At 32.2% G+C, this 27,049-nt stretch overlaps 1 protein-coding gene across 5 annotated transcripts in view; it reads left to right on the forward strand.

Annotated features, from left to right (window-relative positions):
- Positions 1 to 27,049, forward strand: part of DDX60 (DExD/H-box helicase 60) — a 123,039-nt gene that overhangs the window by 16,833 nt on the left and 79,157 nt on the right. For all 5 annotated transcript variants that reach the window (XM_059374208.1, XM_059374209.1, XM_059374205.1 and 2 more), the window contains exons 7-16: positions 7,381 to 7,542; positions 9,432 to 9,590; positions 13,424 to 13,565; positions 14,438 to 14,593; positions 16,843 to 16,948; positions 17,408 to 17,523; positions 18,865 to 19,025; positions 23,925 to 24,171; positions 25,707 to 25,873; positions 26,419 to 26,574. In XM_059374208.1, coding sequence (XP_059230191.1) covers positions 7,381 to 7,542; positions 9,432 to 9,590; positions 13,424 to 13,565; positions 14,438 to 14,593; positions 16,843 to 16,948; positions 17,408 to 17,523; positions 18,865 to 19,025; positions 23,925 to 24,171; positions 25,707 to 25,873; positions 26,419 to 26,574 — 1,572 coding nt within the window. The remainder of the gene's footprint in view (positions 1 to 7,380; positions 7,543 to 9,431; positions 9,591 to 13,423; positions 13,566 to 14,437; positions 14,594 to 16,842; positions 16,949 to 17,407; positions 17,524 to 18,864; positions 19,026 to 23,924; positions 24,172 to 25,706; positions 25,874 to 26,418; positions 26,575 to 27,049) is intronic.

The raw sequence follows: 27,049 nt of genomic DNA on the forward strand, positions 1-27,049 counted from the left end.
CCTTTTTCTGTTCAAGGATTCTGTCCAGCATCCCACATCCATTAATTTTTTACTCTCTAGTCTCTTCCAATCTGTAGTAGTTTCCTTGTCTTCTGTGCTTTTGATGTTTTTGAAAGGTATTGATCATTTATTTATTTTTTTTAATATCCCTCAATTTGGGTTTGTCTGGTGTTTTCTAATGACTGGGATGAAGTTATTTATTTTTGGCAAGAATGCCAATGAATTGGTATTGTGAACAATAGTATGTCAAAGGGTTCATGATATTGATATGTCTTAACACTGATTAAGCTGGTGCCTTCTAGCCTTCTCCACTGTAAAGTTGCTACCTTTCCTGACTATGTAAATCCTGTTTTTTCTCAGACTTTTGCTAATTAATTTTAGAACCCATCAATGGATCTTGTCGTCAACAATTATTGCTAGGTATGTTTGCCCAATAGGTATTTTGTATTTCACTCTTTCCTTCTACTTTTCTTACTTAGAATTCTGTAAGGGAAAGCTCCTATATCTCTGCCCTTTACTTGTTTATTTCCTTATATCAGCATAGACTAGGGAATATTTTACACTATGGATCAAAGTCCAATATTACAATAGTTTTGGTGCTCAAATAGTTCTAGGTTTGAACACTAGAGACTCCTTCAAGTTTGCACCTATGTTCTTTTGCATGCCCACCCCCCTTCCCATCTTTTTCTCTTCTAAAACCACTTTATTGACGTTTGATGACATACCTTGTGGTGATGGTTACATGGCTGTATATTTATCTTCAAATTCATCAGGCCCCATCTTTTTGAGCACTGTTTTACTTTTTGAAACCACAACTCGTAATTTCTCTGCTTCAACCTTGAAATCAACCACTTCTCCAAGGAGTTCTGGTTGCTTTTGTGGAAAACAGTATTTAGAAGCCAAGATCTGGGAAATATGTTGGTTCATTTCTTTTTTTTCTTTTTAAATTTATTTATTTGACACAGAGAGAGCACAAACAGGGGAAGCATCAGAGGGAGAAGCAGGCTCCTCACTGAGCATCCCACTGATGTGGGCCTTGATCCCAGGACTCTGGGATCATGACCTGAGCTGAAGGCAGATGCTAACTGACTGAGTCATCCAGGTGCCCCTGTTTGTTCATTTCTACTGGGGTATCATTGCAATGAGGATTTTTCAGCAGACATAGCTAGGAAATGTATGTATATATGCTAAGCCATGCATCTGTACCTGTCTATTTTTTAATCTATCATCTATCGTAAATATCACGTATTTATACCAGTAACTTCTACTTTGATCCAACTTCCTATGCTTCATTTTACCCTTCCCCTTTCCTTATTTGTAATTTATTTCTTCAATTTATGAGAAATTTATCTCTCATTATGCACTATATATATATAAAGTTGTTTTAGGATTGCTAACCATATCTTGTGAGAAGCATATTTACTAGAAGGTTACAGGATTTATGTGCAGTTCTTTTTATCTTTAGTCATAGAATACATAAAATACTGCTTTCCAAAGGTATTTAGGTTAGTTCTTTTCTTGCAGGCCCCATTCAGTTTGGTTGTTATTCATTACTAATACGGTTAGGTTCATTGGTTAGTATTTGTATTTCACTTTGGGTCCCTGCCACCCATTTACAGTTTAATTATCTGTTTATTTTGGAGGGTATGTGAAAGGTGTAAGAAGAATACTTATGATTCTAAGAATCAGAGATATACAAAAGATAGGTTCAAAGAAGTGACACTTTGTTCTTATCCCTGCTGCTCTGATCCCATTCTCCTCTACAGTTACCCCTTTCCCAAATACTTTCCGTAAGTGATTTGTCTCTTTAGTTTCAGGTTTATCTTTCTTGTATTATTATTGTTATTATTTTTTGTACAAAAAAGCAGATGTGTGTATTTTCTTATATCTTCTTTCTTAAATAAAGGATCGTATATATAGATTTTTTCAGTATCTTTCTTTTTATTCTTAACAGCATATTTAGCAATCATTTTAAAACAATTTATAGATATCTTCTTCATTATGTTATATAGCTGCATAGCACTCCTTCATGTGGATGTACTGTAATTTGTTTAACCAGTTTTCTATTATGCAATTTATACTTGCTTTTAACATTTTGCAATTATAATCAATGCTGTAATAAATAATTATTTGTAACATATGCAATTTTTTTATTATTGGAGGTATAGCTTCAGAGTAGCTTTTAAAAATGGAATCGATGAGCCAAAAGATAGAGATGAACCATGAGAGACTGTGGACTCTGAGAAACAAACTGAGGGTTTTGGAGGGGAGGGGTGTGGGGGCTTAGGTGAGCCTGATGGTGGGTATTAAAGAGGGCACGTGTTGCATGGAGCACTGGGTGTGGTGCAAAAAACAATGAATCTTGGAACACTGAAAAAATTAAATAGAAAAAAATAGGACGATAAATATAAAGTTAAGGTATTATCATCACTTAATAATACCTGCTGGGGCACCTGGGTGGCTCAGTGGTTTAAACCTCTGCCTTTGGCTCGGGCATGATCCTAGGGTCCTGAGATCGAGCCCTGTATCGGGCTTTCTGCTCAGCAGGAGCCTGCTTTCCCCTTTCTCTGCCTGCCTCTCTGCCTACTTGTGATCTCTCTTTCTGTGTCAAATAAATAAATAAAAATCTTTAAAAAAAAATTAAGAAAATGTTATGCTGTAAATTGTTTCTTTGTTAAAAGGATTTGAAATTGTGGAGTTTTATGGAGACAATAAAAGTATTTTGGGAGAGTTGTAAATCTCTCTGCAAAGTAATATGACTAATAATAATAAATAATAAACATAAAAAGATAAATGTATATGTTGCTTACTTAGGTTTTATTAATTTTAATTTTAGAAGGATTATATCATTTTTTTGTCTTTCAATTTTAAGTCTTCTCTCTATATTACAGATACTAGCGCTTTGTGATATATATTATGAATATTTTCTTCCAACTTGTCAGGTTTTTTTTACTTTGTTTATGATTTTTTGTTGTGTACATTTTTAAAATTTTTAATGTCAAATTTATTAATTTTTTTGTTGTGTTGTTGCCTCTAGACTTTGAGTCATAGTCAGAAAGACTTGCCCTACATACATACATCAAAGAGGATTTGCCCGTGGTTTCTTCCTATACTTAAAATTTCTAAAAACTTAGATTCCTAATCTATTTGTAATTCATTCTTATAGTGTGAGGTATAGATATAATTTTTATTTTTTCAAAGGGATGCTCAGTAACATTTATTAGAAAGTCCTTTTTTATCTCAGTGATTTCAGATGCAACATTTATTAAATTTCTATATGTTTTTGGAAATAAATCTGGACGTTCCACTCTATTCCTCTGGTTTATTTGTAAATTTTACACTCTTTTGATTAGAAAGATTTAATAGTATTTTTAATACTATTTCTATATAAATATAGAATATTTATATAATATACAAAATATTATATATGCTATATAAAATATATATACTATATATAAAACATTATATATACTATAATATATAGTATAGATATACTATAATATTTTTAATACTGTTATAAATACTAATGTATTTATGGATTATAAATACATTATATTTAAATAATGTATTATATATAAATTATATAATTTATATAATTATAATGTATTATATATAATAAATTATATATAAATTATATATTATATAAATATAAATTATATATAAATTATACATATAATGTATTTATAATACATTAAAAATGTATGGCGGGCTCTGGGAAGGGCGGGCTCCTTGGGCAGCGGCCTGTCGGCGTCCGGCACTGACCTGTCTGGGATAGGTGGGCCCCTGCAGGGGCCCCGGGCACACAGGGAAGCAGAAAACCAAACATTTCACTGGGAAAGGACACACTCCCTGGCCTCAGGAGGAGCACAGTGAGTTCTTACAGAGCCACGCCGTCGCAGTGCGTTCTGACCGTTCTCTTTCCATGTTTGTAAATCTGTAATATACCATTCTCTGTGGCCTGTTTTTCCTGGAAGAAGAAGACGAAAAAAAGGTTTGGCAGGCCATCTTTTTTTGGTACTTAAAAATAGCATTAAGAACAATAATAAAGTGCTCTTAAAACAACAAAAAATTATGTTATTAAATTATATATATATTATATATTATATAAATATGTAATATTTATATATACTAATACTAATATATAATAGTATATTTAATACTATTTAATACTACCCTTCCCAGAGCCCACAATACATTTTTAATGTATTGTTTAGCTGGGTTTTCCATGTATAGTTTTTCTCTTACATTCATTTTGCATTTTTATTTTTCTATCTGAACTTTTGTTATCAACTTGTCTAAGTTAAAAAAAATCTTGTTATTTTTGTTGGAGTATATTGAACTTATAAGTTAAACTGGAGAGAATTGGCATTTTTATAATGTTGACTTATTTCATGCAAGAAGAAGGGGCGTTTTTACATTTGTTCAAATCTATTTTTGTGAGTCAAAAAATTTTTTTATATGTTTTGTATATTTCTTTTTAATTTTCTTCCTAAACATTTGATGTTTTGCTGTTATTAAGTAAATTTTGCTCTTATTCCAAGATTTTATCTACTATTGCGTTCTTTGATGCTTTGTTGTTTATACATATGAAGTCTATTCATTTTTGCATCAATTCTATGTGCTGATGTCTCATTGGTATTTTAATATTTTAATTAATTATTCTTTGGGGTTATCCACATATACTGTCATATAATCTGTGAACAGTGATAGTATTAAATCTTCTTTATCCATTCCTATGCCTGAAATTACCTTTTCTTGTCTAGGTGCTTTAGGTAACAAACTTAGTACAATAGTGGATAGTAGCAGATATAGTGAGCATTTTTGCCTATTTCTTAATCTTCGTGGGAATGTCTCTAGTGTTTTGGCATATATGTATATTCATTCTGATGTTAAGATTGTATCCCTCAACTTGGATTTTTTGAGTGTTTTTATCATGAATGTGTATTGAAAGTACAGATACAATTATGATTTTTAAATATTAGCTTTATTAATATGGTATTTTGATTTAATAGATTTTTAAATATTGAAGCAAATCTATTCCTGGAATAAATTCCATTTGATCATGTATTATTTTCTTGATGTGGTGTGGGTTCTAGTTGCTAATATTTTGTTTAGAATTTTTACATCAGTATGCGTGAGTGATGCTTTTCTGTAGTTTTCTTTCTGTGCACTGTAATTATTTGGTTGTGTATCAGTGTCATTCATGCTTCATAAAAAAAGATTAGAATATTTTCTTTTTAAGTATTCCAAAATAATTTATGGATCACTGGGATTATGTGGTTTTTGAAGATTAAAATAGAATTTCTTTATAAAGCCATATGGAACTGGTGATTTTTTGTGGGACAGTTTCTTAATTTTCTCTCTTTGTCCTATAGAAATTGGTCGATTTAAGCTTAGTAACTCCAGTGGGGTCAATTTTTATAATTAATCTTTATGAGGAAGTTATCCATTTATTTACATTTCAAATTTATTTGCATAGAAGTTTACAAAGTAGGGCATATGACTTTTTAAAAAATTGTTTCTATTTTAGTAGTTATTTTTCTTTACATTTTTATTCTGCTCATTTTTTATTTCTCCCATTTATTAATGATCAAATTTGCTAGTGGATTGTATGTTTTTTAAAGTTTTTTAAAAAAATCCCTGGAATTCTGATTTATTAATTAGATACCTCTACCAATTTTCTCTTCTTAATTTTGCTTACTTTTATCTTTATTTTTCACCTCTTTTACTTCCCTTTAGTCCAGTTTGTTTTTAGATTTTCTTTTTGGAGCTGAGAATTAAACTCATTTATTCTTTAATATTTGTTGTTAAATATGTTTAATACAATGAATTTTGTTTTGGTCACTGCTTTAAATTTGTCCCATAAATTATGATATGTAGTGTTTTTATTATCATTTTTATAAATTGTATTTGTATTTCCTTTTCACTTATGAGTAGCTTTGTAAAAAATGTTTTTAAGCTTTAGATTGAAGGGTCTTTGTGCCTTTTTTTAAGAAACTAAATTCTACCTTTATTATATTTTGATCAGAGAGCTGTTTGTAGTGTTTCTATACTATGGAAGTTACTAATGTTTTATTTTTGACTTAACATATGACCAATTTTTATGGATGTGCTGGGGGCACTTAAAAGGAATACATATTCTGTATCACCAGAGTTTAATTCATAGGATCTACACTATTGATTATTCTTTTAAGTCATCTTATTTTTTGTCTACTTGATTTCTCTTGTAATGAAAGTAGTGTATTAAATTCTGTTATTAATAATGTGTTTATAAATATAGCTCCTTTACTCTCCTGTAGTTTTTGTATCATAAAGTCAGTTATGACATTATATGTTGCATAATTATTCATATAAGATGAATCATTCATAAAGGTTCTGTCACCATTATGGATGGCTTTTAGAATAAAAGAGGGCTTTTCTTTTTCACATTTAATGCCCTTTTCTTTCTTTCTTTCTTTCTTTCTTTCTTTCTTTCTTTCTTTCTTTCTTTCTTTCTTTCTCTCTCTCTCTCTTTTTTTTTTTTTTTTTAACATTTAGTGCTTTTGAACTTGAATTCTCCCTATACTGCTATAAAAACTGCTAGCCTCTCTTCTCTTCTCCCCCACCATTTGCCTGGTATACTTTTATCCAACCCTTTATTTTTAGTCCTTCGGAGTCACTTTATTTAAGTTGTGTTTCTTGCACACCACATGTATTTGAGTCATTAAAAATTCTTCACATATTTTATTTTTACTTGATGTATAATATTTCCCTAATGCTAAACACCTAAATTATCTGAGAATTGATTTCTAAAAATAATTCTGTATGAACATCTTGGTGCATAAATCTTGGTACACAGTTTGTGTTATTTACCTATCCTGGATACCTAGAACTTGAATAGCCAGTCACAAAGTATCAATATATTTAATAGTAATCATATGTGTTGCTCAATATACCTATCTCTAGCAAAGCATAAGAGAAATGACACATCACTTGATTTCCAGGGCTGTCTGTTATCATTAGAATATTCTAATATTTATTAATTTGTAAATAAAAATATGCTATTTATTTGTTCTCATATTACTAGAGAGTTCAAACATTTTTTCTAACTTGTTAATATTTATATTTCTTCTGTGAATTATCTGCTCATGTCTTATTAAAGGCCAAGATGTTTTATTATTGATTGATAATAATTTACAATAATTTACAGCTCTTTACATAGTTAAATTTTAATTTTACTAAAACATGTATCTTCCCATCTTAAAATTTTATCATTTTTAACAGAAATTTTATAGTTTTATGTAGTCATACCTATCTTTGTATGATTTCTTCTAGTAAGATTACTTATGAATAAAAATATTTTTAAAATATCCTGACATTTACAGTTTTCTTTTGTCACAGGCATGTGAAACTATTTCTCAGCTTAAGCAACTCTGGCCAGAAGGATCTGACATTCGACGTGTTCTTTGTGTTACTTCATGCTCGTTGTCTTTGAGAATGTACCATCACTTTTTAGAAAACAGAAAGAAGACTATGTCTGATGAGAAAACTAACATCCAAGAGGTGTGATTGTTGTAGCTTTACTGGGAAACACCACTGCTTTCCACTTTTGAAATTTTACTGATTTTCATCTACCTTTTTTTCCATTTGGTACTTTATTTATTTCCCCAACTTATATAAATTTCTCCCAAAAGATGGAAAAACTGGAATTTGCTTATCAGAAATATTTATGATGCTGTTATATGATTTAGTGTTTTACTATACAGACGTTTCCCCCAGTACACATTTAGTAAAATTTATCCAATCATCTAGAAGAAGGGGTAATAAGAAAGGAAATTAGCTCTTGATGAGAGCTTACATTATAATGTTGTGTTTTTTATATGCCTTGTGTCTTATATTCTCACAACAGCATTTTAAGGGAGGTATTTATTCACATTTCACATATGGAAACACCTGAGGTTCAGAAAGTCCAGGTAACATTTTTTTAAAAATTGTGTTATATTAGTCTCCAAACAGTACATCATATTTTTTGATGTAGTGTTCCAAGATTCATTGTTTATGTATAACACCCAGTGCTCCATGCAATACGTGCCCTCCTTAATACCCATCACCAGGGTCACTTATCCAACCCCTTGCCCCTCTAAAACCCTCAGTTTGTTTCTCAGAGTCCACAGTCACTCATGGTTCTCCAAGTAACATTCCTTAATTAAATTGTGGTGTGGAATGAGGATTGAACCTATATCTGTCTTGTTCAAATTCTGTAACACCTAACTGTCTTTAGAAAGAACATTTCTTGCTGTGAAGTGTGTAAACCTGGCGATTCACAGACCTGTACCCCTGGGGATAAAAATATATTATATGTTTATAAAAAGTAAAAAATTTAAAAAAAAGAAACAACATTCTTGCTGTAGTGTCTTAGTGCCATCCTAGCTGGAGGAAATACTAAAGCTCTTAACCTTCTTTATAGTTGATAGAGTTCATTAAGAATCTGTTGGTCAGTATGGGTTTGCTGGTCAGCTAAACAGTCATCCCTATATATATATGTGTTTATATGCACACCCACACACACACACACACACACGTACACATACTATTTTGTTATACAACCTGACTCCTGGGGGATTCTTGCCTGAATTTTTATTAAAGTAAAATGAAGCCTTTTGTAACTTTTTGTACATTCTCAGAAATGAATAGGGTTTACTACCTTTTACCTAGCATCATTTATATTTGGTTTTCTAATATCTACTTGAATATATTCTTTTTTTGTTAATTATAGTTCTACTTGAATACATTCTTTTATGTCATTAGATATGACATTTTAAATTATTATCACAAAAATGGTACCAAACCAAGTGTTTCTTGCTGGAACTTCTAGGCATTAGACCCTATTTGGCCCTGTGGAGGCACTCTGAAATAAATCATAGTTTTGTTTCACTGACAACACTGCAAACATTTGAAGATGGCCAAGAGGTCCTTGTACCATCACGTTAAATATGCCCATTTCTTTATTCTTTTTTAAATTGGATAAGTTCTTTTAGATGTGTCCTGGTTTCTTCACTCTAAATAGTATTCAGTGTAACTTTTAAAATTCAATGCTTTGGACAGAATAGGACATTTAAAGCATGGCTCCATCCTTGCAAAGTCCTGTTCCCACAGGAACAGATAAATTTCATTAACTGTTGGATCAGCTCATGTAAAGTTAAGCTTAACTAAAAATACTAAAAAAATTCTTTATGTAAACTACTATTGAGCTGGCAGTTCCCCATCTCCTTACCTGACATCTGGGTTTTGTATGCAGTCAAATTTATGTATGAAGAAAAAAAACTCAAAAGCCTTATTGAATAAAGAATGTAACAAAGCAAAGTGTAGCTGCTGACCTTTGTGGTGTTGCATGTGTATCATACAATTTCATAGTCTGCTGATCTCTATTTTACCTTCTTTATTTTACTCAGGTGGAAAGTAATTGCTTAGCTTTACAAGAGATGGAAGATTTGTGTAAACTGCATTGTCTCAGTGTGGTTTTCCTACTCCACTTACCTCTTTCTCAAAGAGCCTGCACTAGATTCATCACTTCTCATTGGACTAAGAACATTCACACTTTCTTAGAAATGGTAAATATGTTCTTTATTAGTTTATCTATTTTTTTGTTTCCATTGTTTGATATAAAGAAACCACAGTCACCTTCAAAAATAGATTCATAAGGGGGCACCTGGGTAGCTCAGTTGGTTAAGCATCTGACTTGGTTTTGGCTCAGGTCATGATCTCAGGGTTGTGAGTTCAAGCCTCATGCTGGGCTCCATGTTGGACAAAGAGCCTATTAAAAAAAAAGAAAAATATTTATAAGGGGATATTGTCAACTGTTTGGAGACCTTAAAGATTTAAGGGCCCAAGTCAGTTTCTTCCTGATTTCAAAAATTCTGGTAGTAATAACAAACATCATGATATATATCCAATCTAAGAAAAAAACAAAACCAAAAAAACCTGTTTTCCTTCTAATTGTGGTCAAGATAAGGTTTATGTGTCATTAATTATAAGAGATTTGTGACCATTTTTTGTTCTGCTCTTGAGAGGAATTGAAAGTATAAATGTATTGGTTATTTATGTCCATTATAGATGTTAGATAGAGAAAATTTGTAGACTTTAGGAAAATAGTAAAAACAAAAGAAATAGTCGGTGAATCACTATTCAAATCAATTCATATATTACATTGGAATATATTATATTATATATGAACATATAATGTAAATATTTTTCTTTTCACATATTTTAAAATTTTCTCTCATACTCTTGGTTAACCTCATTTTTTAATGGCTACTATTTTTTAATGGGTATACCACGGTTTACTCACCCCTTTTTCTATTATAAGATAATAAGAGATTTTAATTGTTGTATTATAAATGCTGCTATTTTCCAGGTTCTTTGAGTGTAAGACTTTTCCTTTAATTTGGGGATATTGACTTAGACTTCATGCTCAGAAGTAGGATTAGTGGATAAATTTAAATACAAGATTTTTAAAAATCTTGATACTTGCAGTCAAAATGTTCAAGGAAAGTATTTTAGAACCAATCGATTCATAAGCTAGTCCACAAATATTTATCTAATATATGTACATTGTGAGAGACACTGAGGATACAGTGAGAAAAATAAGAATATATTTACCCATCTCACCCCATCACTTTCATAAACCTATATTTTGCAGGAAGAGAAGTATTAAATTTTTAAAATTATTATTAAGGAGGAATTATAGGATACTTTAAAGTCTGATAATAAAAAGATTCAATTCAGTTAGAAAAGAATGGCTTCTTTTAAGAGATGAAGAGAAATGAAGTAATGCAAATCTTGAAGGATTTGCAAGTTGGAGAGAAGATGGATACTGGATTACAGGAGATGAAACAGCATGTGGGATCATCCCGAGAATGGCATGATCAAGGAACTGGAACACAACTTGTATAATTGGAATAGAAAGAATATGGGAAAGTGATAAAGCTGAAGAGATGGGTAAGAGACAAATCATATAGGAAGGACAGTATAGATCCTGTGAAGGGAATGGAGATTTAACTTGATCATAAGCACACTGAGAACCAACTGAATGATTTCATGCAAATAAATGACACTTTCATTAAAAAAAAATTTTTTTTTCTTTGGCTTGCAATGCAGAGAGTGCATTGTAGTGGCAAAACTGGATTTACGGAAACCAGTTAGGTGACTGTTACCTCAGTCCATGTAAGTGTTAATTATATTAGGGACTGAGGAAGTGGTAAGTAAGAATGAATACCAATAGGCAATTTCAACAATTATTTAACAAGTTAACTATGGGCATGAGAGAAAGGGAAAAGTCAAGTGACTCAAATCTCTGGCTGGAGCATTTTTGGGGATGATGCCATTGTATGAAGTATAATTGTGGAAGAAGATCTCAAGTTCAGTTTTGGAGATGCCAATGAAATACTCAAATGGAGATATCTAGTAGGCAATTTGAAATACTGGTTGAAGCTTAACAGAGTGGAATGAATTGGGGATCAAGATTTGGAAATCACTAGGCAATGGATGTTAATTTATGCCAAGGCAGTGGATAAAATGATTTTGGGAAAGACAAGAGGGCCTAGGACAGAGACCTGAGATCCTCCAATTTAAAATGGTTAGGAATAGATTGAGCCAGAATCTATGGCAGAGTGGATTCAGTAGTGAGTGGAAGGGAGAAGATAAAGATGAAGAGAAGTTTATATGTAAGGAGTTGAGAATAAAGAAAGTGACAGGATAAAATACAATAGGAAGGTGGGCCAATTAGGAATGTTTTTAAAATGGCAAAGACTGAGCATGTTTAAATTAAGAGAGAGGATAGGATGAAAATCAGGGAAAAGTAAGGTGAGAGGGGATGGGGTCTAGCATATGTTCCTATACAGAGGGAGGGATATTGCCATTCTCCTAGGAGAGAATAAAGAAAGAATGGTGCAGCATTGGCTGTGATGGAAATTGTAAGATAACTTGGTTTCTGTGTCTGGTTTAAGGTTCTTTATGAAATAGGAGTCAAAGTCAAATACTGAATGCTGTGGTGGGGAAACAAGCCCAGAAGTTTAAGAACGGTGAAATATTTTGGAAATATTTACCGAGGATCTTAGGGGAGTAAACTATATTGAGGGGGGTATACTCACTCTCTCTCTCTCTCTCTCTCTCTCTCTCTATATATATATATATATATGTGTGTGTATAATATATATATATAGGGGTGTGTGTATATATATATAGTATAGGGGGTATATCTATATATCTATATATCTATATAGATATATAGGACTTGTGCTATATATATATATATATATATATATATATAGACTTGTGCTTTCCTTGTGATTCTTTCTGCCTGTCACACTGGATCTGCTCTTTTCAGGGAAATAGGCCCCAAAGGCCCTGAGCCTCAGTCTAAGTAAGCCCTTAGGCCTCTGGGAGCACATTGGGTTCTATTTATTCATGTATTTATTTGTTCCTTCGTTACCTTATCCCCACTGAGCTCCGGGGAGAGGGCCTACCCTGTCTTCCCCTGGAAGCAAGGCCTTGTTCTTAGCTGTCCAGCACTTCCATACCATTTTGCCTGTGGATGATCCTGGCTGGGGCCGAGCCACCCAGTCCCACTCTCCCAAAGTAGCCCCTCGGCCAGGAGAGTGGCCTTTTATACATCTATTTATTTTGTATGTGTGTATTCGTGCGCAGGAGGTTGTTTGTTGCTTTATTTTTTTATGGCTCTGGAGTGTTGTGTATGGTTTCTCTTCACCTCCCAGCCTTCCCACAGGCACTTCCAAGAAGAGAGGGCATTTCTCGTAAAGCAAAGGAGAAATCCCCTGGAACGGTGGACAGTAGTGCCCATCAGCTGTGGTGGACCTTCCTGAAAAATAAATATCCTCTAAATTTAAAAAAAAAACTTATATATATATATATATATATATATATATATATGTAAACTATATATCACTCTGTCCTACCTAGCACTTTGAAGGTTTATTTGAAGTTTTTGACAAAACAATTATAGTTGCATCAGTATGTTTTATTGCACGATTTTCTTTTTCTAGTAGTCTCAACAACATGCCTATAAGCACAAGGAAAGCAATTGGATGATATGGAAAAAAGGGATGTGATAATTTAGGCACAAAAAAGCTATTAGTAGATATACATAATTTTATGGAAAAGAAAAAAGGAAAAGAGATTTTAGTATCTTCACAAGAGGATGGTAAAAATAATAGACGAGAAAACAAGGTTGCATGAGGTAAACCAAATGGACTCTATTGGATAGGTCCTATCCAGAACTGAGGTCTTGATATGATTAATAAAGAAGTGTGGATGATCATTACACAAAGTTAGATGGATGGGTCAACAGGAGGGAGTAAGGAATTATTCATCAGGGAGTGTGGCATATAACAATCATCAATAACTTGGTTTTATTTTTGATTTGCAGAAAAAGTGGTGTGAATATTTCATCCTAAGTAATATAAACATTTGTGAATTCTGGAATCTGAATTTAATTCACCTTTCAGACTTAAGTGATGAGCTTTTGTTGAAGAATATTGCTTTTTACTATGAAAATGAAAATGTTGAAGGTACCATCTCAGTATATTTTAATAATTGTACTTTCATCCAGAGATAAACATTATAAGGAATTTAAAACTTCAAAATCGTTTTCCTATATGTCCAACATAAAACGTAGCAATTATTTTCCTTTCAATCTTTGTTTATATATATATATATGTTTTATTTAGTTGCAATCAGAGTGAGTTACATTTTAAAACATTTTTAAATTAATATACTCAAGTATTCTTGAAAAAAAATACATGTTTGGGTATTTGGCATTTTTAGATAATTTTAACAGTTTAATTTTTCACTTAAATATATGCATTATATTTAAAAATATTTATTCAAATTAAGGTAATCATCTGACTACTATGATATATTTAGGGAATTTTAATTTTTTTCCAAAGATGAAGCTGATTTATATGTTATATGTAATTTGTTTTTCTTTCTTTGAATTATTTTGTTAGAATAAATTTTCTGCTATTTCTTGATAGTCAAAGAAAAAGAAAACATGTTTTAAGAGAGCTATAACTCATTGAGCATTCTTGAAGCTTCTTTGACCTCTAGAATTTGGTTCCTACACATGCCAAACATTGAAATGAGTTAGCAACATATAAATGTAGCAGCTCTCTACAAATGTTCTTATCTCTGAAAAATAAGTTATATTCAGTTTTATTGGTTGTAAAGTTATATGTGGCATAACATTTTTTACCTTATAAAATAGATATCCAAAATCTGTTGTTATGATAGCTGTAAATTACTTATTTAGGTGCAGTGTGGAACTCACTGAAAATTTTACAGTTTGACAAATAATTCAGAGCGCTATGAATTTTGTCAAAGTGTATGCTTCTGTATACATAGTAGTGACTTTTAATATTTAGTACTTTTAACTATCATATAGGCTTACATTTGAATTTGGGAGATATCATTATGAAAGATTATGAATATCTTTGGAATACTGTGTCAAAGTTGGTTGGAAAGTTTGCTGTTGGAAAGCCATTTCCTCTGAGAACAACAAAGCTTTGTTTTCTTGAAAAGAATCCATCACCAATCAAAGGTAATAAATCTCCAAATTAAGTTGAAGTAACAGTTTAGATCTCTGAAGATTTTTTTTGAAAACACTACTAACTGTTGTATATCTAAATTTTTTTTCTGGCACTATGCATTTAAATAATAAATAATAAATTAATAATAATAATAAATAAAAATAAAATAATCTTTTGCTGTATCATTGGGATGATATGGTATAACTATAGTTTTGAAGAGCTATATGTTTTGCTTATAGCTAATGTTGTTGCCAATTTCATTTGTGACTTTCATGTCTATCAATATGGCAGTATAGGTTAGGGGAAAAATCTCTTCTGGGAAACAATTGAAATGCTGGTAAGACACACCAAACAACTTTTAGTATTATCATAGCTAAGCTCAAAACAATAGAAATGCAATTCCAGGAGAGAAGAATAAAGGGAGACTGATCTCTGGCTAATACAAAATGAATTACTAGGTTGATTTCTAATTATAGGTCCATCTTCCCAAGAATTTGGGGTTTCAGTTATTCTGTTAGTAGTTTCAAGACAGCTCTAAGCTGAAAAATTAGCTTAAAGTGATCAGAAGAATCTAGTTCATTCTTTGTAGATGAAAAACATCATAAACCCAGGGAATGCCTGAGTGGCTCAGTCAGTTAAGCATCTGCCTTCAGCTCAGGTAATGATCCCAGGGTCCTGAGATCTAGTCCCACATAAGGCTTCTCCTGTTGCCAGGGATCCTGGCAGGGCTCCTGCTTCTCCTGTTGCCCGCCATTTCTCCTCCTTGTGCTCTCCCTCTCTGACAAATAAGTTAATAAAAATAAAATCGTAAAAAAGAGAAATATGATTAAGCCATCATCATAACATCATAGAAGATGTCTCCATGTGATGAATTTCAGGAAGAATAAAATGTCCCCCTAAGGAATGGGAGAAGGAAATCTAATGTGAATTTAGGATGTATCAATATAAATATATTTTTCAGAATATGGGGAAAGAATACATATACTCTTTATATATATATACATATATAGATATATGTATATATATATATATACACACTCTTGTCCAGATGAGTTCTACCAGACAAAGACTCTTGAGGAAGATCAAATAAGGGGTTTATTGATCATAGAAAGATCAAATAAGGGAGTGGTTAGATAAGATCAGGAAGAGAACAAAACCAGTGTAGGACATGTTAATGAGCAGGTTTCCACTGTAGACAGGTACAGGCAGATTTTACTGGGAATCTTAGAATGTCATTCAAACCACCTCAGTGATATCTTACCTGAAGAGAAGATAGCTGGGGCATTTACCTGCAACTCCTGTTACATTTTTGGCTGAGGGCTATCTATGGGGCATGGGATCCTTAGCACTTCTGGCCTTCACATGGATGTAAGAAGACAAGTACTCAGGCAGAGAGTGCAGAGACCTGCAGTAAGAAGGTGTCAGGCAAGCAGAAACTGAACATGAAGGGGATGGGCAGAGCAATGGCAGCTTACCTATAATTGTGAACCAGGTATAAATAAAAAGGCATTCATTAACCAACTATTATGTATAGGATATATGTTTGATATGTATGGTATCTATCACATGTATGTGTATATGTGCAGATACATATATGTATACATATATAATATCAAAGAGAATGTAAGAAAATACTGTCATGATAACAAGTTATTTCATTATTATCTATATAGCTTCCCCCTTTTTTTTTTTAAGGTTTTATTTATTTATTTGACAGAGAGAGTGAGCACAGGCAGATAGAGTGGCAGGCAGAGGCAGAGGGAGAAGTGGGCTCCCTGCTGAGCAAGGAGCCCGATGTGGGACTTGATCCCAGGAGGCTGGGATCATGATCTGAGCCAAAGGCAGCCGCTTAACCAACTGAGCCACCCAGGCGTCCCAATCTTCCTTATTTTTTAAATATTTATTTCCATAAAATTATTTATGTGGGAGATCTGAGTGCAAGTTCCATGTTCAACTTCCTTGTAATAAGGGATAATGAAGGAAATAGATGTTTAAAAACAGTAAACAGTTGTTTTTCTACCTACCTATATACCTACATGCCTAAATACTGCCTATTTCCTCATACTCTGCTACATTCCAAAATGTTTTAATGTGGGCAATAGCTTTATGGGAAGGTCTGGAATTGATAAATGTAAATACAATCAATGAAAAATGTTTTTTATTTTAAGGCTTTAGAAAATGATGTGTAACGTTCTTATGTGAAAGTCTCACTTTTGACACTGTCTTAATTTTTTTTTTTTTTTTTTTTACTTGTTTACAGATACCTCCAAGGAAAAGATTCCTAATTTGGGATTTATTTCAATGTCATGTGAACTGGTTGATAAGTTTGTTGGTGATCTTTTGAAAGACTTGCCTTTCTTAAAGAGGTATAAGACCAAAAATGTCTTAGTAAATGGGTGGAATGGATGACTTACTCATTAAAGATTCTATGAAATGAAACAAATTAAATGGAGTATATTAAATGCAGTATGTGTTTGTAACACATAGTGAGTTTAATAGCAAATTTATCAATGTCTTTGATCTTAACTAGGTTAAAATCAACATGGTTTTAATTTTAGAGTAAAATTACTCTAGTTGGATGTTTTTAATTTTAGTGGATTAATTAATGAATATTTGTTGATGTTGTTGGGATTGCTAGAGATGTGGGGTAGATTCTGGGTTCTTAAGCACCTAATAAACTGTTTTTGGGATTCTAAAACCCACATCATATTATAGAAAGAAGAAGGGTGGCTTTAATTTTTATAATATTAAAAAATGAAACCTGTGCTGTGTTCTGTTTAGAGGCATGAAATTTAAAATGTGCATATATTTCTTTTGTCTCATAGCGATGATCCTACTGTGACTTCACTAGTTAAACAAAAGGAATTTGATGAACTTGTGCATTGGCATTCTCACAGACCCCTTAGTGATGATTATGATAGGACAAAGTGTCAATTTGATGGTGAGTTATGTGTCTCTGGTGAAATAAATTAAAATCAATTTCATTCTCTTTTTATTTTGTAGAAAATTATCATATCATGAGCCACAAGTTATATTTCTTGAATGATAATAGTCTACAAGATATTTAGATGTATGTCAGTAAAGACGGTAATAAAAAAGCCCCACTCTGTTTACTGATAGTCATAGGAACACAGGAATGCAGATGTCCTAGGAAGTGCACCAATACTGCATTTGTCCCCACAAAAACTTGGAGCTGTTTTAAATAAATATGGTTTGCAATTTAAAATATCTGTGTATTCCTTGACATTCATAATACTAAGGCCCTAGTCTTTTGAGCAATTTCAGCTACTTTCACACCACCCAGTTGATTACATATAACAGGTGCCAGTATTTTATGTGCTTTCAAGCTTGGGATGATTGGAACTGCAAAAGGAGGCCCATGAAACCACTAAAAGTAGATCAATAGAGATTTAATTAGGTATCTTGTCCCCTTGGTTCATCCCTTGTCTTCATCTCATGTTTGTCTACCCCTATCTTACCTCCACCCTTTTTCAAGATGATAAAACTTAACTTTCAGAAGAATCTAGGAGGGTGCATCGTAGGCTTGCTTATACTTAACAGCCTGTTTACAAAAATAGCTACTAAGACCATGCAAGATGTGAGGGGACCTTTTAGATTAACCATTAATATCCTTCAAAACAGTTTAATTAGATATATGTAGATACAGACATAGAAAAATCAACCAGCTTAATTATCCTCTTAATTGTAGTTTTCTTTGGGTATGGAAGTAAGTCATTCCTTGATTGTTGGAATTTCCTGTGTCTTTGGATTTTTCCATGGTGTAAGTGTTTTTCAGCTGCCAAACTCTTGGCTCTGTGGCTATGATTGAGAGTAAGGATTTTTCAAGCAGTGCCGGAAGCCAGGATGTCCAAGATAGATATCTTCTTGCTTTTGCCTCTATCTTCTTCTTCTTCTTAAACTCAATCATAGAGCAAATAAAGAGGTAATATGCAGAATCTATCATTCTTTGTAGCGTGATATTTGCTTTGGGAAGTAAATAGTGAAAGAGTGTCTTGTCACTTCCATCTTTTATTTTATTTATTTATTTATTTATTTATTTATTTATTTATGTATTTTTACTTCCATCTTTTAAATAAGGAAAAGAGTTATTCTATAGATAAATATTTGCCTGACTTGATTCCCTCTTTAACAAATGTAAATCAGACTAAACTATTATTCCAAACTAAAAAGTACATGTATGGTTGGGATGGTATGAAGGTTTAGTGAGAATGCTTTTGAAAAAAATCAAGTAGTTTTACATTTTAAGTCTTTTATTTTTCAGAAAAATCTAGAGATCCTCGTTATCTTAGGTCTGTGCAGAAGTATCATGTTTTCCAGCGATTTTATGGGAGTTCATTAGAATCAGTCTCTCCAAAATTGGTTGTAACTCAAGCTGTCAAGCCAAAGAATAATTTCAGTGCACCCAAGAAGAAAAAGGCACATGTAAGTTCTATTAATTCTATCAAATTTTAGAACTGTTTTCTGACTTTTCTTAAGTTGCTATTTGTTAAATTCCTCTGGTAGTTTCTTTTCATTCTATGCTTTTTATTTTTATATATGAACACTTAGATTATTTTATTTATTTGGTAAGAAAGTCTAACCTCCATATACAAGGTTATATATGGTCCTCTATACATAATAAAATGTATATGTATTTGAAAAAGAATATAAGACAATAGGTTACTAAAGGCTTGGATTTAGAAATGTTGAAATAAAATTAATAATATAGTTCTTTTGAGTTCTGGTCTAAGATGGCAATATAGGAGGTTCCTGAAATCATCTCCTCCCATGGACATACAGAATTTACAGATAAATATAGGAAAATTTTCTCTGAAGGCAATCCAGAAACTAGAGAACTAGTGAGAAAATGAGAAACAAATGAGAAAAATCTCACAATCAAACAGGTAGAAGAAGAGGCTGAAACATACTCTCACTATAAACCCCATCCCTGGTACAGAGACATGCAATTAGGAGAAAACTCCAAAGTCCTAATTTTGCCCTCAGGAGGAAAAGATTGGAACCAAATTTTTGGTCTGGCACCCCAACTTTTGAGTTCCACTTGAGGAACTTTGAGTGGAAAGGGCCTCTCAAAACATCTAGCTTTGAATGCCAACAAAGCTTGCATCCACAGGACCCACAAGACTGTAGCTTGATTATCCCCACCCAAGGCATAGAGGCAGCAGACTGAAATGCTTATTCCCAGTCTTTCCCAGAAAGAGACTGATTTGCATACTTTAAAAGTAACAAAAAGAATCTGAGCATACCACTACAGAAAGCTATCAAGTCACAAAGCAAGAGGAAAAAGAGAAAAACAAAGGGATTGTAAATCAGTCAGAAAAAATTAATGGTCATAGTAAGCCAATACATATTAATAATTAATTTAAATGTTAATGGACTAAATTCTCCAATCACAAGACATAGAGGGGCTGAATTAATAATAATAATAATAATACCCTACTATATGATATTTAAAAGAGACTCACTTCAGCTTTATTCAGCTTTACAGACACACAAACTGAAAGTAAAGGGATGGAAGAAGATATTCCATGCAAATAGAAAACAAAAAATGCAGGGGTAGCTATATTTATATTAGAGAAAATAGACATTAAGGCGAAGACTATCATAAGAAACAAGGAAAGTTATTATACAATAATAAAGGTGAAAACCTGAAAACATTTTCTCTAAGATCAGGAACAAGACAATGATGCCCACTCTCACCACTTTTATTAAGAATGGTCTGGAAATCCTAGTCAGAGCAATTAGGCAAGAAAAATAAATACAAGTTCTCCAAATTGGTAAGGACGTAGTAAAACTTTCACTATTCGTTGATGACATGACATTATATATAAAAAAAATTCTAAAAACTTTACCAAAAAAAAAGTTAGAACTAATAAATGAATTTGGTAAAGTTGCAGAATACAAAATTAATGTACAGAAATCTGTTGTGCTTCTATCCACAAATAGCACACTAGCAGAAAGAGAAATTAAGATAACAATTCTATTTACAATTGTATCAAAATACCGAGATATAAATTTTATCAAGGAGGTGAAAGACCTGTGCTTTACTTAGTGAAAACTATAAAACATCAATGAAAGAAACTGAAGATGACACACAAAAAAATGGAAAGATATTCTGTGCTCATGGATTGGAAGAATTATTATTCTCAAAATGTCCATGGTACCTAAAGCAATCTACAAATTTAATTCAATCCCTATAAAACTACCAATAACATTTTTCACAGAATTAGAAGAAATAATTCTAAAATGTGTATGGAACCACAAAAGAACCTGAATAGTCAAAGCAATCTTGAAAAAGATGAACAAAACTGGAAGTATCACAATCTCAGATTTCAAGATATACTACAAAGCTGTAATAATCAAAAGAGCATGGTACTGGCCCCAAAACAGACATACAAATCAATAGAAGAGAATAAAGAGCCCAGAAACAAACATGCATATATGCTTAATTCAAGAAAAAGGAGGCAAGAATATGCAATGAGGGGAAAGACAGTTTATAAATGGTGTTGGGAAAATTGGACAGCCACCTGCAAAAGAATGAAACTAGCATACATAAAAATCAACTCAAAATAAATTAAAGACTTGAATAAAAGACCTGAAACCATAGAACTCCCAGAAGAAAAAAGGGGTAAGTACCTTGACATTGGTCTCAGCAATGATTTTTTTTTGACATCAAAAAAAGCAAAGGTAACAAAAGCAAAAATAAATGAGACTGCATCAAACTAAAAACTCTGTACAGCAGAGGAAGCCATCAGTGAAATGAAAAAGCAGTCTACTCTATGGGAGAAGATATTTACAAATCATATACCTGATTAGGGGTTAATATCTAAAATATATAAAGAAGTAATATTACTTAATAATAACACCCCCCAAACCAAACAATCTGGTTTTAAAAGTGGACTGAGTACTGAATAGAATTTTTTTTCAAGAAGATATATGAATGGCCAACGGTATATGAAAACGTGCTCAACATCATCAGTCATCAGGGAAATAAAAGTCAAAACCACAATGAAATATTATCTCAGAGATGTCAGAATAGCTGTCATGAAAAAGACAGAAGGTAGCAAGTGTTGACAAGGATTTGGAGAAAGGGAACCCTTATGCACTGTACATGGAAATGTAAATGGTGCAGCTACTATGAAACAATATGGAGATTACTCAAAAAATTAAAAATAGAACTACCATAGGAGCTAGCAATCCACTTCTGGGCATTTATCCAAGGAAATGAAAATAGGCTATGGAAAATATATCTGCACTCCCATGTTCATGGCAGCATTATTTATAATAGCCAAGATATGGAAACAGAGTAAACATTTATCAGTGGATGGATGAATAAAGATTATGGGGTATATATACCCCATATGGAATATTATTTAGCTATAAGAAGGAATTCCTGCCATTTCTGACAACATGGATAACCTGGCAATGGTCTCAGTGAAGTACACTAGACAAAGATAAATACTGCATGTTATCATTTATATGTGGAATAAAAAAAAAAGATGGTTGCCACAGACTGGGTGGGTGGGGGCAATAGGTAGAGGTTGGTAAAAAAGTGCAAACTTTCAGCTATACAGTGAATAGTGTCTGAGAACCCAATGTAAAATATAGTGACTGTAGTTGATAACACTGTAATACATCATTAAAATTTACTAAGAGAGTAGATTTTCAATGTTCTCACTTTCAAAAAAGATAAATGTGTGAGGTAATGGATGGATTACTTAACCCAATGGGGAAAGTCCAACTACATATATTCATATTTCAAATCACCATGATGTATACTTTAAATATTTTACAGTTATATTTTTCCATAATAACTCAGTAAAACTGACATTTTTCAAAAAGTCCAAGCAGAAATGAGGACTTTTGCTTTAATAGTTAAAAAGCAGCCTTTCCCAAGCCCATGTATGTAGTCATTGTTTTTCTTCTTGTGGTGACAACCCCCTTTTTATTTTCATAGCCAATTTTTTTGTTGGTGAAATCATCCAATTACTTTTCCTTTTTCATTTAGGGCTATGAAGAAGTTTCTTTTTTCTTTTTTTTTTTTTAAGAGGGATGTTATAAAATAGAAAGTTTGTAGCAAAAATTCTCATTATATGGTATAAGTTATGAAGACTGAAAATATGCCATTTTTTCTCTTACATTATTAGAAATTAAATAAGTTATCTTATTGAAGATAAACACTCTCAGCACTATATAAAGTGCTCTTCTAGCAACCATTTAATAAGTCTGCATTTTCAGGATATGATAAGCATTGTGCATGGCAAAGGGCCAAGGGTCACCCTTTTCGTACTGAGAAAGAATCATGCTGAGTTAACCGAGTACCAAACGTTTGGCAGATTAAAACATTAGGAATCCTCAAATAATGTCGATTAGAATTATTGAGAAAATGATAACAAATAATATTGACTTCATTGTAGACAAATTTATATGTTAATTTCATGACTAATCAGAATAATGGAAGATTTATAGAATTCTCTAGTGAGTACAATTCTTTAATTTGTTTTTGTAGATTAATAAATCAGATTGGTAAAAGTCTAGTAAAGAGGATTCATATTGAGTTTAAGTCAACTGGAAAAGCTTATCCAGATAAAGCAAATCAGTTGTATTTATGTTGTTTCTTTCTATCCACTCCTTTCCTTCATCTGCTTTTGCTTTTCCTCATTCACTTATCAAATATTATAAGCTAAATGTTGTTTTTTTATAAGCTAAATGTTTTGTGCTTGAAACATACAGACAACTATGACATATTCCTGTTTCAAGAAAGTTAATCTAGATAGATTAGAGAGATAGACAAGTAAAATCATAACTACAGTATATGTAATGAGTACTTTGATAGAGAGATGCCCTGGCAGAGAAGAAATATATGAGTTAAGCTTGGGAGTTAGGAAAGGCTTCATAGAGGAAATATCTTGAAGGAAAAGTAGGAGACAGGGAGATGACAATGGAAAAATGGAAGAGGAAAATCCAATCCAGAAAGAGTAGCAGGAAGCAATGCAGGAGACATGAGAAAACAGTGGCCTGATGTTTCCAATTTTATTAATTTACTCTTTGATTTATAATCTAATCTATACCACTCAGAAATCTATATAGTTATCTGCAGAGAGGCTTTATAGTGATTAAATTTAATTGTCATAAGTTTTTAATTAAGAGAGGGTTTAATTTTAAGAAATAAATACTGAACCTAAAATTGTTCCTATTCAAGAACGGAGTGATGGTCAAAATAACCAGTATATGCTTAAAAATATTGTCTCATATATGAAATTTAATCTTGGAATATTTCCAACTTGTTTCATGATATGTTTCTTTCCCCCCTTTTTTGGACAGGAGACCAAGGCTGAAATAATTACTAGAGAGAATAAAAAGAGATTATTTGCTAAGGAAGAGGAAAAAGAGGAGAAAAAGTGGAGTGCTCTGTCATTTTCTATTGAAGAGGAAATGAAAGAGAACTTAAACTCTGGAATAAAGAACCTGGAAGATTTTTTGAAATCATGTAAAAGTAACTCAGTGAAATTTCGAGTTGAAATGGTAGCATTGACTGCCTGCTTGAAAGCATGGAAAGAACATTGCCGAGGTAAATTTATGTGATTTTGTGTTTTTTGTTTTGATGAACTGGAGAATTAATTAAAGGATGTAATGATGATAGCTGTCATTTATTAACTGGAAGTTTGTGTTAGAAGCCTTAGATTCATTATGCGATTTTATCCTCACAGAATTCCTCTAAAGATTACTTCTTTTATCAGTGAGCAGTGAAATCTCAAAGTAGCTAATATATAGCACATTCCTAAGCAAATTCAAATCAAATCAGTCAAAGATAGGAATAAGAATAACTTCTTATAAAACTGTGGGCATAGTTAAAGGAACCAGCAAAGACGGTGAGGCACTCTGGGAGATCTGTCTCTCATTTTTGAAATCTGAAGTGCAAACATTTTCTTTCTGGGTAAAACTAAAGATTATGTTTGCCAGCCATGTTGAATTCTTCTAAATGTTTCCATGATACCCATGTGCTATACTTTGCAATTTCTATAACACATAGTAGAATAAAAAGGAAGAGACAGGAAGAAGAAGATAAGGGGAAATAAACCTGGGTAAAGGTACATAAATTAGTAACAGATAAATGATACGTGCCATAAGAACTCCAAACTGACAATTCTTCCCAGTAACCTAGTTGATCTGTCTGTCTCTGGCATCTCCACACTTGAATCCATTTAATACATGGTCACTGGATCCTTCCCCTCCCCCCTACTCTCATTGTATTAACTTCAAAAGCCGTCAGCCTTTCACTGTGGATTTTTTCACAGTGAGAAGCACAAGATCTGGCTTATATATTTCTCCCCAAACAAGATGTTGTATCAGAATTTGCAGCTGACTCCTACTAAGAAAGATCAGAATTAAATGGTTTACTCTCCTGAGGGGAAAAATTCTATATTAAAATTTTTTTTTAGTCTCTTGTAGTACTCAGTAGGTATTTGGTAATATTTGTTAGATAGCTAAAACATAGGTTTATTGGAAGAAATTTGAAATTAAAAACAGCCCTAACATAGTAAGTATGGAAAGGTTAGCAGTTAGGAAGAATAAAAAGAATGTAATAACCATGTAGAAATGAAGAAGAATTAGCAAACTCTGTATTTTTCAGTTGTAATAGACTAATTGAAAACCTCCAATGAATTGTACAAAATAATTATCTATGGTCAACAGTAGGACTCAATAAATTTTGCAAAGTTTTTAACGAGATATTTAAAGTCATCTAAATATTTTTTTTTGACGATAGTAGAGATGGCATGAAAATAATAGGTAAGAAAATATTTGTTGTTCCCCAGAACACTTAATACAACCTTGAGCTTTAATAATCTTATTACTATCATGAACTATAAGACTTTTCTCTGTCTCCTTTATTTGCACAGCTATTTCCCAGTTGTCCATAGAAATGATGAAGTAGGTATAGGCGCACTTTAATTATATTTTACCTAGTCATCTGTATTCCAAAAACTATATAAATGTTAAATAAAAAAATTAGGTCAGATTGATAGCCTGGATGACTAACCTTGGATAATCAAACATTATTTTTGATGGTCTTTATAAAAATTATATTGTTTATTATTTGCCAAGGTGAAACCACAAAAGATTTAAATATAGCTGTTCAAATGATGAAAAGGATCCATTCCTTGATGGAAAAATACCCAGAACTTTTGCAGGAGGCAGATCAGCAACTCATAGCCAAATGCCTGAAGTATTTAGGATTTGATGAATTGGCAACTTCTTTCTATTCGACCCAGGTAATTTTCAGAATAGCTCATTTTAATAGAATAATTATGGGGTGTACATAAAGTGTCTTGCAAACGCAGTCCCTTCTTCTAGATTTTTTCTTTTTTTAACTGACAATATTTACTCCTGTCTTCAATCATTGCTAGTAATTCAGCTGCCGAAACTTGAAATAAACTAGAAAACTGATACAGATACTTGTCTGAACAAACAGATGCCAGATAATTTCTGCAGACCCTTTAAACTAATACTGTATTTAATTCTAGCAAACAATTTAAAAACTATATTGTGATGGTTTAGTTGTCTTTAAGTGTATTAGATTGTAGCTACAAATACCATAATGGATATTTGAAAATCTTGACGTCTGTCAATGTACTCACAGTTAAGATGGTGATTGAGGTGGTAAAGAACTTCATCAATAAATACTACAAAATTGAAAAGATGGTAAAATGCTTTTCTTGTAAAAAGTACTCAATAATACATTAAATTAATTACTTAATTATTTAAATAATGTTGTAGTTTAAAATAACTCTCCAAATGGACTTTTGAAATAATGTAGGTTGCAAGAGATGACATAAAGAAGAAAATAGATAAATACTCAATCGGCATTGGGCCAGTTCGGTTTCAACTACAGTACATGGGCCATTATTTGATACGAGATGAGAGAAAAGATCCAGATCCCAGAGTTCAGGATTTTATTCCTGACACATGGCAGGTAATAACTGAATGAAACAAAAATCTTATTTTATTTGTATTTTATCATTAAATGTAATATCAGGACCTTCTCATTATTGTGGCTTTACATATTATATTTGGCATGAACTTCATATGGAGTCATGTTATTTAAAATTATTTTATCATTGGAAATGATGAAATAGAAAGTCTTTTCCATTTAAAGGAAGTGAAATTTTCATTTTGTTCATTTTTTATAAATGGAGGTACTTGGATGAATTCACATACATTTTTAAAGTTCTGTCTGTATTATTCAGTTATATCATTGTGGAACAACCTCCATGTTTTCCCTGTGTCAATAGAAGATTTCATATGTAAATGCACACAGAGCAGTTTTGGTAGTTTAAACAACATAGCAATTTTTTTAGATATTCACACGCTATACCTGTCACCATCATAGGCATTCTTCTATACATACATGTAAAATTGATGGATATAAAACTTGGGGTAAAATGGTA

Source organism: Mustela nigripes, chromosome 1, assembly GCF_022355385.1.
Source record: "Mustela nigripes isolate SB6536 chromosome 1, MUSNIG.SB6536, whole genome shotgun sequence".
In the NCBI taxonomy this organism is placed as follows: Eukaryota; Metazoa; Chordata; class Mammalia; order Carnivora; family Mustelidae; genus Mustela; species Mustela nigripes.